Source organism: Pogona vitticeps, chromosome 4, assembly GCF_051106095.1.
Source record: "Pogona vitticeps strain Pit_001003342236 chromosome 4, PviZW2.1, whole genome shotgun sequence".
Taxonomy (NCBI): domain Eukaryota; kingdom Metazoa; phylum Chordata; class Lepidosauria; order Squamata; family Agamidae; genus Pogona; species Pogona vitticeps.
In genome coordinates, this window is record NC_135786.1 from 124,813,120 (window position 1) to 124,827,750 (window position 14,631).

The 14,631-nt window shown below is 44.1% G+C and overlaps 1 protein-coding gene across 4 annotated transcripts in view; it reads right to left on the minus strand.

Annotated features, from left to right (window-relative positions):
* Positions 1-14,631, minus strand: part of PBX1 (PBX homeobox 1) — a 383,372-nt gene that overhangs the window by 80,752 nt on the left and 287,989 nt on the right. For 3 of the 4 annotated variants that reach the window (XM_072998268.2, XM_020809395.3, XM_072998269.2), the window contains exon 7: positions 901-1,013. The exons of the other annotated variant lie outside the window; for it this stretch is intronic. In XM_072998268.2, the coding sequence (XP_072854369.2) occupies positions 901-1,013 (113 nt within the window). The remainder of the gene's footprint in view (positions 1-900; positions 1,014-14,631) is intronic. 4 annotated transcript variants of the gene reach the window in all.

Sequence of the window (14,631 nt, forward strand, 5' to 3'; positions counted from 1 at the left end):
AGACAGGGTGTGTATGAATAGGGAAGTTGGCTGGAGGCACTTGGTTGAATTAGCAATGAAATGGGACCAAGACTTTTTTCTTAATCTGTCACTGCTGCTACCCACCCATCCATTGATAAGCATTCAATTTAAGGTTTGCCAATGACACCTCAGTATTTCAAGATCATTCATGCTTCTTGACCATTTAAGGTCATCTGCAATATAGAGGCACTCTTCTCTGCATTCACACAGCAATGCAATTCATACTGGCTCTGAAGGCACTTTGGCAAGAAAGGGAAATGTCTGTAGTTGGCTGCCAGAATGTCACTGAAACAGGCCAGGAGTAAAAGAAGATTCCAGAAAAGGTGGTGAATGTCTAAGAGGGTAGGATGCCAACACCTGCCACAGCCAATACCATGACATTAAAATGAAGTAGTTTACACTTTTGAGTGGATTTCCAACATTCTTCCCTGTCAAACTGACTTCTATAGAAGGGTGGCTAAGTGTGGTTGACAGTGAAATGGGAGAGAGGCACTTTTGTGTTCAGCACTACTCTCTTGTCATTAGAGTAAGCAGAAGATGAAAGTATAGAAGTCTTCAAAAATAAGTCCCAAGTACAAATATCTAGTCTTGTTTCCCAGAAAATGAAGTAAACACACTACCCTGTGCATAGAACTTTTTCCGTTCAAAATCTTATTGTAACAATTGAGGCCAGAGCCAAATGCATTCACAAAGTGTGGGCAAGATCCAGGAAGATAAATTTTTTAAAGAATAATTGCTGGTTTGAGGGTTTTGGTTCCATATTGACTGGCTGGGTTCAAATCCTCTCTTGGGACAAAAATGGGGAAAGCCAATAAGATCAAAGGTTCTTCATTCTGACAATTGATGCATTCACTGGCAGTACATCCGATGGATCCCTACCTGTGACTGCACGTTGGCTCCAACCTGGGCCCCTTGGTAAGAATCCCCATTGAGTGACTGCACGCTCATGAACAAATCTCCAGAGTTTGACATGTTAAAAGAACTGGAAGAACCTGGAAATGAAAGAGTGAGGTACCTGAATCACAGAAAGGAAAAGAATCAACTGCACACCTGTGAGCCAAGAAGAAGGAATGACATGCAAAGCAATCTCAAACAGGAAACAAAACATTCAGGTTAGTAGCATAGAGGTCAGAGCAAGCAAAATTAAAATTAAAACAGAAAGGGTGCTCTCTAAAAGCTGTATACATGACATCTGAAGAAGAAGAAGAAGAAAAAGAAGAAGAAAAAGCTTGCCCTCTAATAAGTTTCCAACAGAAAAGAGTCCTTCAGAATTTTTTGATGTTCACTGTAACACTTCATTCCAGTTTTGGGGGTTGAAAGTTACATTGTTGCTGTGGACAACATTCTAAAATCCTAGCATTCTTTGTCACTTCTAGCTGTGATTTCTAGAAACCAGAGTCTTCTTACTCTAAGCAACTAATGATGTAACAATATGTATGTGAAGCATACCGTGCTTAAACACTGCCAGTTTTAGGAAGACGTACAGCTCACAATAGATTCATCATGGTGACTCCGGCAGGATAGTAAACTGTGCCAAGGTTACAGATATCTACTTCAGTCTTGGTACCCAAAGTATTTATAGAGGTACCTAATGACTGAAACCCAGGAGTAATTTGCAATTAAATTAGGGGATTTGTTGAGTCAATTTGTCTTTAAGAACCACTGATTCAACAGGCCTCCTCTAGTTGCAACTTACTATCGGATTTTTGTCAATTATGTTGTTTGTTTAGGAGAGAACAAAAGGGCCACAAGAAGATGGTATGCCTCTGGATCTTTTCTGTGACAATACTGGCAAAACCTAAATCTCCCTGCATGAGCATGTTTTCTCAATAATCTTAATCATCATATGGTGTGAAAAGGAAATATCAGATACTCTCTTTCATTTTTTCTTATATTTTTCCCACCACTACCATTTCTTTTAAATGGCAACCAACTGGAATGCATGAGGTAGGATGGCAAAGATTATTTTGGAACTTTCGTGCAATTCAGCATGATAATTATGAGAAAGCTCAACATGCAAGGTTTAGTTCTCAACATGATATTAGGCTTGGAGGGAAAGACTCCAGGGACCCAGGTCAGCTTTTCTCCACTATTGCAATCTTATGCTGCTCAGTGCTTCCCCATGGGAGACAGACAACTGGTTTGTCTTTGTGCCCCAAAACAATCTGAGAAGTTCTATAACCCTTCAATTGAGCTTTGGTTTTGCCAATACATCTAGTTAAACCCATAAATATTAAAGCAAAGCGGGAAGGAGTCTGAAAATTTCTGGGGAAAACTGGTGAGTTACCTATAGGTGCCTAGTCTCAATAAGTCTTTCTTGCTCTACTTGAAGAAGAGATTCTACAATAATTAGTAAACACTAAAAGATTCATCTAAGTCTCCTAGAGTGTCTTCTGAAGGAAGGCTTCCACTAATCTACATCATGGAAAATCTAGGAAATTAATCAGGAAATAATACATTTTGTCATGGTAACGGATTACTTTCTACAATGAATAACTACAGGAAACTACTGAAAATGATCCTGATCACTTCTCAAAAATGCCAATTCCTGTGTTAGGCTTGTTATTATGTGCCGCTAATTCGGAACCAACTTATTGTGATCCCAACAGGGCTTTCAAGTGAGATATTTAAGGAGTGGTTTTACTAGTTCCACATATCCAGTGAGCTTCCATGGCTGAGCAGATATTTGAACCCGGGCCTATTGAGACCTAGTTCATCACTCTGTTCACTACACCATACTGCGTATCCACTGAGTATGCTGGACTTACAAGTGCTGAATTTTTAGAATTTAAAATAGAACCATGATTATCTCAATATTTTGCTTTATGTGGCATCTATCTTCTGAGTACAGTGGTGCCTTGCTTGACGAGGATAATCCGTTCCAGCAAAATCACTGTAGAAAGAAATCCTCGTCAAGCGAAAATAAAAAACCCATTGAAATGCATTGAAAACTGGTTCAGTGCATTCCAATGGGCTAAATACCTAATCATCCAGTGAAGATCCTCCATAGGGCGGCCATTTTCCAATGCCTGTAAAGCGAAAAATGCCTCCTAAAAACAACGGGGAGCCATTTTGCACAGCAGACAGCCATTTCGAAACTGTTTTCAGATCATCATAATGCGAAGAATCGGTTCCCGAAGCAGGGAATCGATCGTCGTAAAGCGATTTTTGGCCACTGAAACATCGTTTTGCAATCGCAAAAACCTCACCGTCAAGTGGATTCATTGTTTAAGAGGTAATAGTTAAGCAAGGCACCACTGTATATACACTCAATTTTAATAGAGACCATATTAATGTTACTTAAGTCTCACAGAAATGCTACAGGAATGAGAGGACTGTTTTTCTCCCCTTAATGGTGGCTGCAACAAATGGTCAAGATATTCAAGGCAAAGCAGCAAACCAACAGTATCACCACACAAAGCCCCCCGGAATTGCTTATGCCTCTCTAGCCTTTTTTTAAAAACAGCACTTAAGAAGCATTTGGACTTTATTTTAGATTCCTTGAAGAGAATAGCCATTGTATCCGTTTCCCTTTCTAAAATATCTCCCTAAAAATAGAAATGATAGATGTTTGATTTAAAGTCAACTAGTAAGCTGCAGAGTGGGGATGGCAGTCATAGTCTTTCACTCCAGGCAACAGCAGCGTTTGTAGATACTGTTACATACAGCACTGATGTTACCTGTCTGTCATGGGTTTGGAGGGAAAGTTCCATCCTATGGGGAGTGGAAGGCGGGACATCAGGAGGAGGGGCTGTACTGTATAAATATGAGATGCTGAGACACACTGAGAGATGCTAAGAGACGCTGAGAGACTCTGGGTGAAGAAGCAGCAGCTGGGAAGAAGAAGCTGTTGTGGGAGTCTGTGTGTCAGACAGGGTACTACTGTGTGTCAGAGTACCAACCTGATAGGTTCAGGTGTCTGTTGGTTAGCCAGAACTGATAGGTTCAGGGTCTGTGCTTCAAGTTAAGGGTTCTGTGTGAACCAAACTGTATGCTTGTATGAGTGAGAATAAGCCACGTTACTTTATTTCATTCACCTGATTGTTTATTTTTCCCTGTGTGTATTTAAATAAACCTTGTTCTTTTTATTGTTTAAAAATCCATCCCTGGTCTGTGTGACTTCTTACAGGGAATGGTTGGTGGCAGCTTAGTGTAACTGTGTGACATATCCCAGTAGGTCTGGGTTTGTCACATTGATTGGTGTCCAGCGGGTGGGATACGACTGGTCCAGTTGTCCAGCGGTCCAGCAAAGCCTTGGCAAGTGTGCCCAGAGCAAGGGGGGTCTAGTCAGGGACAGTCTGAGGCGCGTAGGTAATCTTCTAGGGGTACCTCACGGGGAGGTGCGCTAGTAGAAGAACGTGCCAACTGGGGAGACTTAGATTAAGGTGCTCTGAGGCAGCCTAGTTTTGGCGGGAAAAAGCTGAGGCAAAACTGCTTAGTAACAGTGAGCTAGCTTGCCAGCTGAGAGGCCCAGCAGAGGGGGGTAGGCTCTGACTCGATACTGTTGCAAGTTAGTGCCGAAGAACAGCAGCAATCTCTAGGGAGAGCTGGTTCTGAGGCAAGAAGGAAAAAAGTGGTCGTTTTATTTTGAGGCTTGACTTTTAAAGCAGCCTGTTCTGAGGGGGGATTATGCCCTTGACTCGAAGCCAGATGGCAGAAATGAGTGACGTGAAAGACCCCCAGATTGACCAAGGTTCTGAGGATGAATTTGGCTCAGTGCAAGGTGACAGCACAGGAGAGCAGAACCCAGAACTCAGAAAATTGCTCATAGCCCAACAGCATGAACTGAGGATGAGGCAATTTGAAGTGGAGGAAAGATTAGAGAGAGAAAGAAGGGAGGAAAGGGAAAGGCAAATTGAAAGGGAGGAAAGGGAGAGACAGAGACAATTTGAATTGGCATTGGAGAGAGAGAAAATGGCGTTTGAATTAAGAAAACTGGAACTGATGAACCAGAACAATAATAATAATAGGGATTCTGAGGGAGGCCAATTGTCTAAGGCTGACCTGAAGAAATTCCCTGTGTACCACAAGGGAGATTGTCCTGAGGTGTTCTTTTCCTTAGTGGAAAGAGCGTTTGTGGACTTCTCAGTGAGGGAAACTGAGAAGATGACCATCATGCGGTCTTTAATCAGTGGTAGCCTGGCTGAGGTTTATGCCGAGATGCCTGAGGAACTGATGAAAGATTTTGCAGAGTTTAAAAAACTGGTGTTTGCCAGACATGGGATAAATGCAGAGCAGCTGAGACAGAGATTCAGGTCCCTCACAAAAAAACCAGAACAGACTTTTACCCAAGTGGGGGCCCAATTGGTGAGGCTGCTTGAGAAATGGCTATCGCAGGAAGGGACAGAGACCTATGAGCAGCTTAAAGACTTGATAGCACTGGAACAGTTCTATTCAGTCCTGCAGGGGGAATTGAAATTCCAGGTGAGGGAAAGGAAACCGAAATCTGTGGCAGCAGCCGCAGAGATCGCAGATTTTATTTCCCAAATAAGAAAGCCCTTGGGTGAGGGGAAATCTGTGGGTAAACCCAAAGAAACCTACAGCAAGTACTCTCAGGGACCAGGGAAAAACCAGCAAGGGGGAGGGGCCCATGGTGAAGGGAAGCCCTCAGACATGAAACCAAGACCTCAGATTTTGGAGGGAAAACCAAAACAAGATGAGAGAGAATCAAAATACACCAGAAAATGCTATTTCTGTCAGGGAAAGGGTCATCTAATCTCAGATTGTGAGAAATTAAAGCAGCTAAAAGGAATGGTGCCTCAGAATTCTAGTGGGACCAAGCCAAAAGCTGTGTTCTGTGTCCAGAAAGAGCAAGGCTCAGTGTCACTGAGGGAGCCTGTTGCCATGACTACTCAGTCTGGAACAGCTACCTCTGCTGATCAGGCTGAGGAAAATGGTCCTCTTGTGGAGGTAAAGTGCTGCTTGCTGGTAAAAACAGATTCTCAGTTGTTTGAGACAGCAGGGGTGGACGTAGGAATACTTGACCGTCAGTATAGGGGGCTGCGGGACACTTGTTCCCAGGTAACCCTGTGCCATCCAGATATTATTCCTAGGGAGTTTATAATCCCAAATGAGAGCATGAAGGTGGCAGGGATTGAGGGGCAGGTAATCTCTCTGCCAGTAGCAGAGGTACCTGTCAACTTTCAAGGCTGGGGGGGAGTTTGGCGGCTAGCGATTTCATCGACTCTGCCAGCAGCCGTGCTCGTGGGAAATGACCTGGCTGAACATGTGAAACGGGTGCTAGTGATTACACGCTCACAAGCCACCACAGGGACAGTTCAGGGGGGTAATAATGAGCCAGAGACGGAAGCAGAGGGGAGTTCAGAAGCTGTGGTGGAAACCTTAACCACAGACAGCAGATTTGGACAGGAGCAAAAGGCAGACGCCACTCTCCAAAAGTGTTTTGAACAGGTGACTGACGCCCAGCTAACACCTGAAACCCCAGTGAGATTTCTGGAGGAAAAGGGGATTTTATATAGAGAAACCCTGAGGAATATCTCAAAAGGGGGAGATGGGATCAGAAGTCAGCTGGTGGTACCTGAAAAGTATCGCCCCATGATCTTACAAAGGGGTCACTCTGACATGTTTGCTGCACACTTAGGGGTGAAAGGGCCCCTTGATTTGATCAAACAAAATTGGGAGCAGATCACCCAGGATGACCCACAAGACGTTGTGACATACATAGACACCTTGATGAATGACCTAAAGAGAAATCTAGAGCTGGCAGCAGAAAACCTGCAAGCTCAGAAGGTCAGACAGAAAACATGGTATGACCACAAAGCTAGAGAGAGGCACTTTGACCCAGGGGAGGAAGTGCTTTGGCTTAGGCCCTGCAGAGAGAATAAACTGCAGCTCAAATGGGCAGGACCATATAGGGTCATTTCCAAGATGTCAGACCTGAACTACCTAATAGAGCAGGAGGAGAACCAAGCAAGGAGGGTGGTTCATGTGAATGCCCTAAAACCCTACTACAGAGGGGAATAGAGGGTTTTATTCGCGATAAAAGCAGCTGAGAGTGAGGAAGCTGAATTACCCTTCTGGGAGGGTAGAGGGGAAGTAAAATACAACCCAGAGGAGGTAAAGATCAGTCCTGCACTCACCCAAGACCAGCAGCAAGAACTAAAAATGCTGCTTAGTAAATATCAGCAGGTGTTTTCCAACAAGCCGGGGATAGTGAAGGGAGTGATGCATCGGATCCACACAGGGGATGCACCCCCGCAGGCAGTATCCCCATACCGAGTAACGGGACCCTATAGGGACAAGGTGCGGAAGGAGCTGGACGAGATGCTGAGGGAGAACATAATCGTCCCCTCTTCTAGTCCTTGGTCCTCTCCGATAGTCCTTGTGGACAAGCCTGATGGGAGCATTAGGTTTTGTGTCGATTACAGGAAATTAAACCGTGTAACCACTCCTGATGCCTACCCAATGCCCAGGCTAGACAACCTGATTGAAACCATAGGAGGTTGTCGGTTCATCTCATCATTGGACCTGGTAAAGGGATATTGGCAATTAAGAATTGATCCCAGGGATCAAGAAAAGACTGCCTTTTGCAGCCCTTTTGGTCTCTATGAGTTTCAAGTCCTGAGCTTTGGGCTCAGAAATGCACCAGCCACATTCCAAAGGCTGATGGACCAGACCTTGGCAGGGCTCAGTGACTTTACAGTGGCCTACATTGACGACATAGGGATCTTCAGTAATACCTGGGAAGATCACCTGATACACCTGGAGTTAGTGCTGCAGAGGTTAAGTGCAGCAGGGCTAACAGTAAAGGCCAGCAAGTGTCAGCTGGGTAGCCCAGAAATAAAATACTTGGGTCACATGGTAGGGGGAGGAGTGATAAAACCCCTGGAGGCCAAAATAGAAGCTGTTCGTGATTGGCCTAGACCCAACACCAAGAAAAAAGTCAAATCATTTCTTGGGTTGGTGGGCTACTACAGAAAGTTCATCCCGAGGTTTAGCGAGATTGCGGCTCCGCTGACCGATCTGACGAGGAAGAAGGCTGATGACCGCATCCCGTGGACCAGCGACTGTGAGGCGGCGTTCCAGAGGTTGAAGGAGGCGTTAATCAACTATCCTGTCCTGCGTGCTCCAGACTTCGACCGGGAGTTCATCATCTACACCGATGCGTCTAACAGCGGGGTAGGAGCAGTTCTGTGCCAGGAGGATGAGAATGGTGACCAGCATCCAGTGTCCTACCTGAGTAGGAAACTTCAAAAAGGTGAGAGACATTTGGCAACCGTGGAGAAGGAGTGTTTGGCCATAGTCTACGCGATCCAGAAGGCCAAGCCTTACATCTGGGGAAGACATTTTATTCTGTGTACTGACCATTCACCATTGCAATGGTTAAAGACAATGAAAACCCACAATAGCAAACTTATGAGGTGGGCTTTAAACCTACAGGACTATGACTTTGAAGTGAAGGTGGTCAGAGGGTCAGTGAACTGTGTTGCTGACGCCTTATCAAGAAGACCTGAAGAATGAAGACGGCGAAAGAACATGGACTATGTGTATATAATGATGACAAAAAGTTAAATGTACCTGGTTTTGAATTTGGTTTGTATGAATAAAGGTAAATTGATGTACTGTATATGGTAAAATGTTTAAATGCCTAATTGCTATGATTAACTTAGAATGTAAGTATGAGTAAGTATAATATGGTATGTATAAATGTTGTTGTGTGTTTTATCAAGGTTGTTTTTTGGTGAAAAGCACCTTAGCTTTCCCCCTACAAAACAACTTATAAAGAGGGGAGGTGTTACATACAGCACTGATGTTACCTGTCTGTCATGGGTTTGGAGGGAAAGTTCCATCCTATGGGGAGTGGAAGGCGGGACATCAGGAGGAGGGGCTGTACTGTATAAATATGAGATGCTGAGACACACTGAGAGATGCTAAGAGACGCTGAGAGACTCTGGGTGAAGAAGCAGCAGCTGGGAAGAAGAAGCTGTTGTGGGAGTCTGTGTGTCAGACAGGGTACTACTGTGTGTCAGAGTACCAACCTGATAGGTTCAGGTGTCTGTTGGTTAGCCAGAACTGATAGGTTCAGGGTCTGTGCTTCAAGTTAAGGGTTCTGTGTGAACCAAACTGTATGCTTGTATGAGTGAGAATAAGCCACGTTACTTTATTTCATTCACCTGATTGTTTATTTTTCCCTGTGTGTATTTAAATAAACCTTGTTCTTTTTATTGTTTAAAAATCCATCCCTGGTCTGTGTGACTTCTTACAGGGAATGGTTGGTGGCAGCTTAGTGTAACTGTGTGACATATCCCAGTAGGTCTGGGTTTGTCACAGATACCATTTACAAAACATACAGAAGTGACATGGATGGTAAAATCCAATAGGATGTCTTTCTGTAGAAGTGCTACAGAAATGAAGAGGAACAGTATGAGATGACTACCAGGTTCTTGTATATCTCCCATCCATTTGCATGGGACTTTTGTAGGAAACCATCACAGTTAATTGTGCTTACAGTCTTCTTTAAAACCCCTGTGCATATCTAAGTGATAAGTATGTCATGTAGGTTCTGCTTCATTTTAAAATATGGGCACACCACTGATATTTACACAGTGCACATGCATTTGTGACAAAGCAGTTATTGAGATAGTCCTTATTGCCAACTGTTCCACTGCTTCTGCATTTCTGGCAGCAGTCAACAATCTTGATTGGAAGGGAAGAGATTATAAGGCCAGCGATCATGGCTAAGGAGCTCTGAAGGCTAATACAAAGGTATAGCAGGAGTGTCATTAAATGAAGACTTTATATCCAAACATATTAAAAGGTTATCTCATCTTACACAATACCTGTTTTGGCTTTTCTCAAAGTGTTTCAGAAGTCTCTGCTGAGATGAAACCACCAAATTTGCTTTAGTATTCCATTTCATTCAGTACTCTTACCAGTTGTGCCTACTGCATGAAAATCTCCTCAGCAGCTAAAATCTTTAAGAGGACATCCAGAGTTGGTGAGAGATGAGAGATCCCTCAGCATTGCCAGAGTCTGCTAAAGGTAGTTGGGTGAATGAAGATCTGATCAATCAGGGAAACAGATCACATTCTTGACCACTCGTGGAGCAGTCTGGAACAATCTATTTCCCCCTGATCACACAATGTGCAGGGAATTGTGCTCCAGCCTAAATCTGATCTGTTCCAAAGCTGGGTCCTTCTGGTCTAGCAGTAGGGCTGCTACATTTTGTTGCTGGGCTGGAGCAATTCCCTGAGAATTGCTCCCTACAAAACAACCATTTCTGTTATGATCAGACATGTGCCTTTCGCACAATCTGATTGCACCTTAAGATGGAATATCTAATCCCCTGACACATTATGATAATGAATAAAATAATTGATAGCTTCTTGACCATCAACCCTTACCCAGATCTCTTTAAATGAGCCACCTCACTTATCCAAACAGAAAGGAGCTTGATAGTAACCTGAATTAATGTGGGGAAGAAAGATTTGTGGAATTACATTGTGAAATTTGCCACTGTCTAGTATTGGAACAGAGGGAACACTCAATAGATGCTGATTATCACTGATACAGCTGTTTAGATTACAGAACAGCACTTAATGTTGTGAAATTTGTCAAAATATGTGAGACCCTGCCCAGAAATATGCCTTTAAAAATATTGAATAAGTAATCTCATAAAAATCTGGCAGGATAGCTCAGTGATTTAGGTATCTAGCTGCAAAGCCAGAGGTCAGGAGTTCAATTCCCCACTGTGCCTTCTATGAGTAGAGTCAACCCATGTGATCTTGGGCAAGCTGCACAGTCTCAGGGTGCCTCCAGAAGAAGGGAATACACTTCTGAGTATTGACTACCTAGAAAATTCTGAAAAGGGTAGCCCTAAGTCAGAACTAACTTGATGGCACATGATGATGATGATGATGATGATGATGATGATGATGATGAATGTCATAAATATGGGGGAAATTGAAAACAATGAATGCATTTCAGAATAGACAATTTAAGAAGAGCTAATACATCTGAAGTGCTAATACATCTAATTCCCCTTCATGGATTGCTGCCTTGTGGCAAAGGAGCTTGAGTAACTCAGAGAAGCTATGGGCTATGCCGTGCAGGGACACCCAAGATGGACAGGTCATAGTGGAGAGTTCTGACTAAACGCAATCCACCTGGTGCAGGAATTGGCAAGCCACTCCAGTCTCTTTGCCAAGAATATGCCATGAACAGAAACAAAAGGATAAAAGATATGATGCTGGAAGATGAGTCCCTCAGGTCAGAAGGCGTCCAACATGCTACTGAGGAAGAGCAGAGGACAAATACAAGTAGCTCCAGAAATAATGAAGTGGTTGGGCCAAAGCCAAAAGGACGCTCAGCTGTGGACGTGACTGGAAGTGAAAGGAAAGTCCGATGCTGCAAAGAAAAATACTGCATAGGAACCTGGAATGTAAGATCTATGAACCTTGGGAAGCTGGATGTGGTCAAACAGGAGATGGCAAGAATAAACATTGACATCCTGGGCGTCAGTGAACTAAAATGGACGAGAATGGGCGAATTCAATTCAGATGACTATCATATCTACTGTTGTGAGCAAGAAGCCTTTAGAAGGAATGGAGTAGCCCTCATAGTCAACAAAAGAGTGGGAAAAGTTGTAATGGGATGTGATCTCAAAAATGATAGAATGATTTCAATATGAATCCAAGGCAGAACTTTCAACATCACAGTAATCCAAATTAATGCACCAAGCACCAATGCTGAGTAGACTGAAATTGACCAGTTTTATGAAGATTTACAAGACCTTCTAGAACTGACACCAAAGAAAGATGTAGGCTTCAGCAGTATGTGGACCGAGAACTCCTCGAAGTACAAGCTGGATTTCGAAGGGGCAGAGGAACTAGACACCAAATTGCTAACATGCTCTGGATTATGGAGAAAGCCAGAGAGTTCCAGAAAAACATCTACCTCTGCTTCATTGACTATGCAAAAGCCTTTGACTGTGTCGACCACAGCAAACTATGCCAAGTTCTTAAAGAAATGGTAGTGCCTGACCACCTTACCGATCTCCTGAGAAACCTATATGTAGGACAGGAAGCAACAGTTAGAACTAGATATGGAACAACTGATTGAATCAAAATTGGGAAAGGAGTACGACAAGGCTGTATATTGTAACTTACATACAGAATACATCATGCGAAAGTTTGGACTGGAGGAATCCCAAGGCGGAATTAAGATTGCCGGAAGAAATATCAACAACCTCCGATATGCAGATGATACCACTCTGATGGCAGAAAGTGAGGAGAAATAAAAGAATTAAAGAACCTCTTAATGAGGTTTAAAGAATTAAAGAGTTAAAGAACCTCTTAATGAGGGTGAAAGAGAAGAGCGCAAAAATGGTCTGAAGCTCAACATAAAAAAAACTAAGAGAATCGCCACTGGTCCCATCACCTCCTGGCAAATCGAAGGGGGCAGTGACAGAATTTACTTTCTTGGGCTCCATGATCACTGCAGATGGTGACAATGGTCACAAAATAAAAATACACCTGCTTCTTGGGAGGAAAGCGATGACAAACTTAGACAGCATCTTAAATAGCAGAGACATCATCTTACCAACAAAAGTCCACATAGTCAAAGCTATGGTTTTTCCTGCAGTGATGTATGGAAGTGAGAGCTGGACCATAAAGAAAGCTGACCACCGATGAACTGATGCTTTTGAATTGTGGTTTTGGAGGAGGCTCTTGAGAGTCCCCTGGACTGCAAGGAGAACAAACCTATCCATTGTAAAAGAAATCAAGCCTGAGTGCTCACTGGAAGGACAGATCCTGAAGCTGAGGCTCCAATACTTTGGCCATCTCATGAGAAGTTAAGACTCCTTGGAAAAGACCTCGATGTTAGGAAAGTGTGAGGACAAGAGGAGAAGGGGATGACAGAGGATGAGATGGCTGGACAGTGTCATTGTAGCAACCAACATGAATTTGACAGAACTCCGGGAGGCAGTGGAAAACAGGAGGGCCTGGCGTGCTCTGGTCCATGGGGTCACAAAGAGTCAGACACAACTAAACAACTAAACAAGAACAACACATCTGAAAATGTATCCTCCTGAAATTAAGCCTGCTTTAAAGCAACAGGACTTACTTTGGGGGAGGCCTGCATAGGACTGCACTTTCTGCCTGCCAAAGACTATGAAACCATTCTGTGTGTCTTTCAAAATTTAAGATAGTTTCACTTAACGTTTGTTTGTTTATTTATTTATCTATTTATTTAACTTATATGCCACCCACACTACCCGAAGATCTCTGGGCGGCTTACAACATTTAAAATACAATAAAAAGGCAAAATAAAAGGGCAAAATAATTAAAATGCAATTAAAAATATATACTCTAAAAATTGCAATGAGACCCACAGCTGATATTATTTCAATTAAAAGCCTTTTGGAACAGGAAGGTCTTGACCTGGTGCCGAAATGTCATCAGCGTTGGTGCCAGACGAATCTCAGTCGGGAGGGCATTCCATAGTCTGGGGGGAGCTGCTGAAAAGGCCCTTTCTCTACAAGCCGTCCCTCTTATCTCCTTAAGGGACGGCTCTTTCAAAAGGGCCGCCTGGCTAGATCTTAACTGCCAGGTAGGTTCATATGGAAAGAGGCGGTCCTTCAGGTATCCAGGGCCCAAGCCGTTTAGGACTTTATATGTCAAAACAAGCACTTTGAATTGGGCTCGGGCAGCAACTGGTAGCCAATGTAACTTAAACAGAATCAGCTTGATATGTTCCCTAGCGGCCCCACCACTCACCAGCCACGCAGCTTGATTCTGGACCAGCTGTAGTCGCTGGACTGTCTTGAAGCCAGCCCCACGTAGAGCGCATTGCAGTAATCTATGCGAGATGTTACCAGTGCGTGTGTAACTGTCATGAGACTCTGCTCGTCCAGGTAGGGCCGTAGCTGGTATAATTTCCGCAGCTGAAGGAAGGCGCCCCTGGCCACCGAGTCCACCTGGGCTTCCAGTGTTAGACTGGGGTCCAGGAGCACCCCCAAGCTGCGGACCCTGTCCCTTAGGGGGAGTGTAACCCCATTTAGGACAGGGAAATGGCCCTCCAACCTGTCCGGCGAAGCACCAACAGCACTTCCATCTTGTCCGGATTGAGTTTCAATTTATTAACCCTCATACAGCCCATTATCAGGTCCAGACACGAGGTCATCACAGAAACCGCCTCACCTGGATTGGTGGAAAACGAGAGGTAGAGCTGAAATCGTCAGCATATTGCTGACCTCTCAGCCCAAACCTCCTGATGACCTTTCCCAGTGGTTTCATGTAGATGTTAAACAGCATGGGGGACAGTATTGAGCCCTGAGGAACCCCATGACATAAACGCCTTGGGACAGAGCAACTGTCCCCCAGCACCACCCTCTGGACACAGTCAGCCAGGAAGGAGCGGAACCACCATAAAACAGTGCCCCCAACTCCCAACCCAGCCAGCCTATCCAGAAGAACACCATGGTCGATGGTGTCGAAAGCCGCTGAGAGGTCCAGGAGTATCAACAGGGTCACACTCCCCCTGTCTCTCTCCCTGCAAAGGTCATCGTACAGGGCGACCAAGGCAGTCTCTGTACCAAAACCAGGCCTCAAACCCGATTGAAATATACATGGTATATTCTAGTTCCAG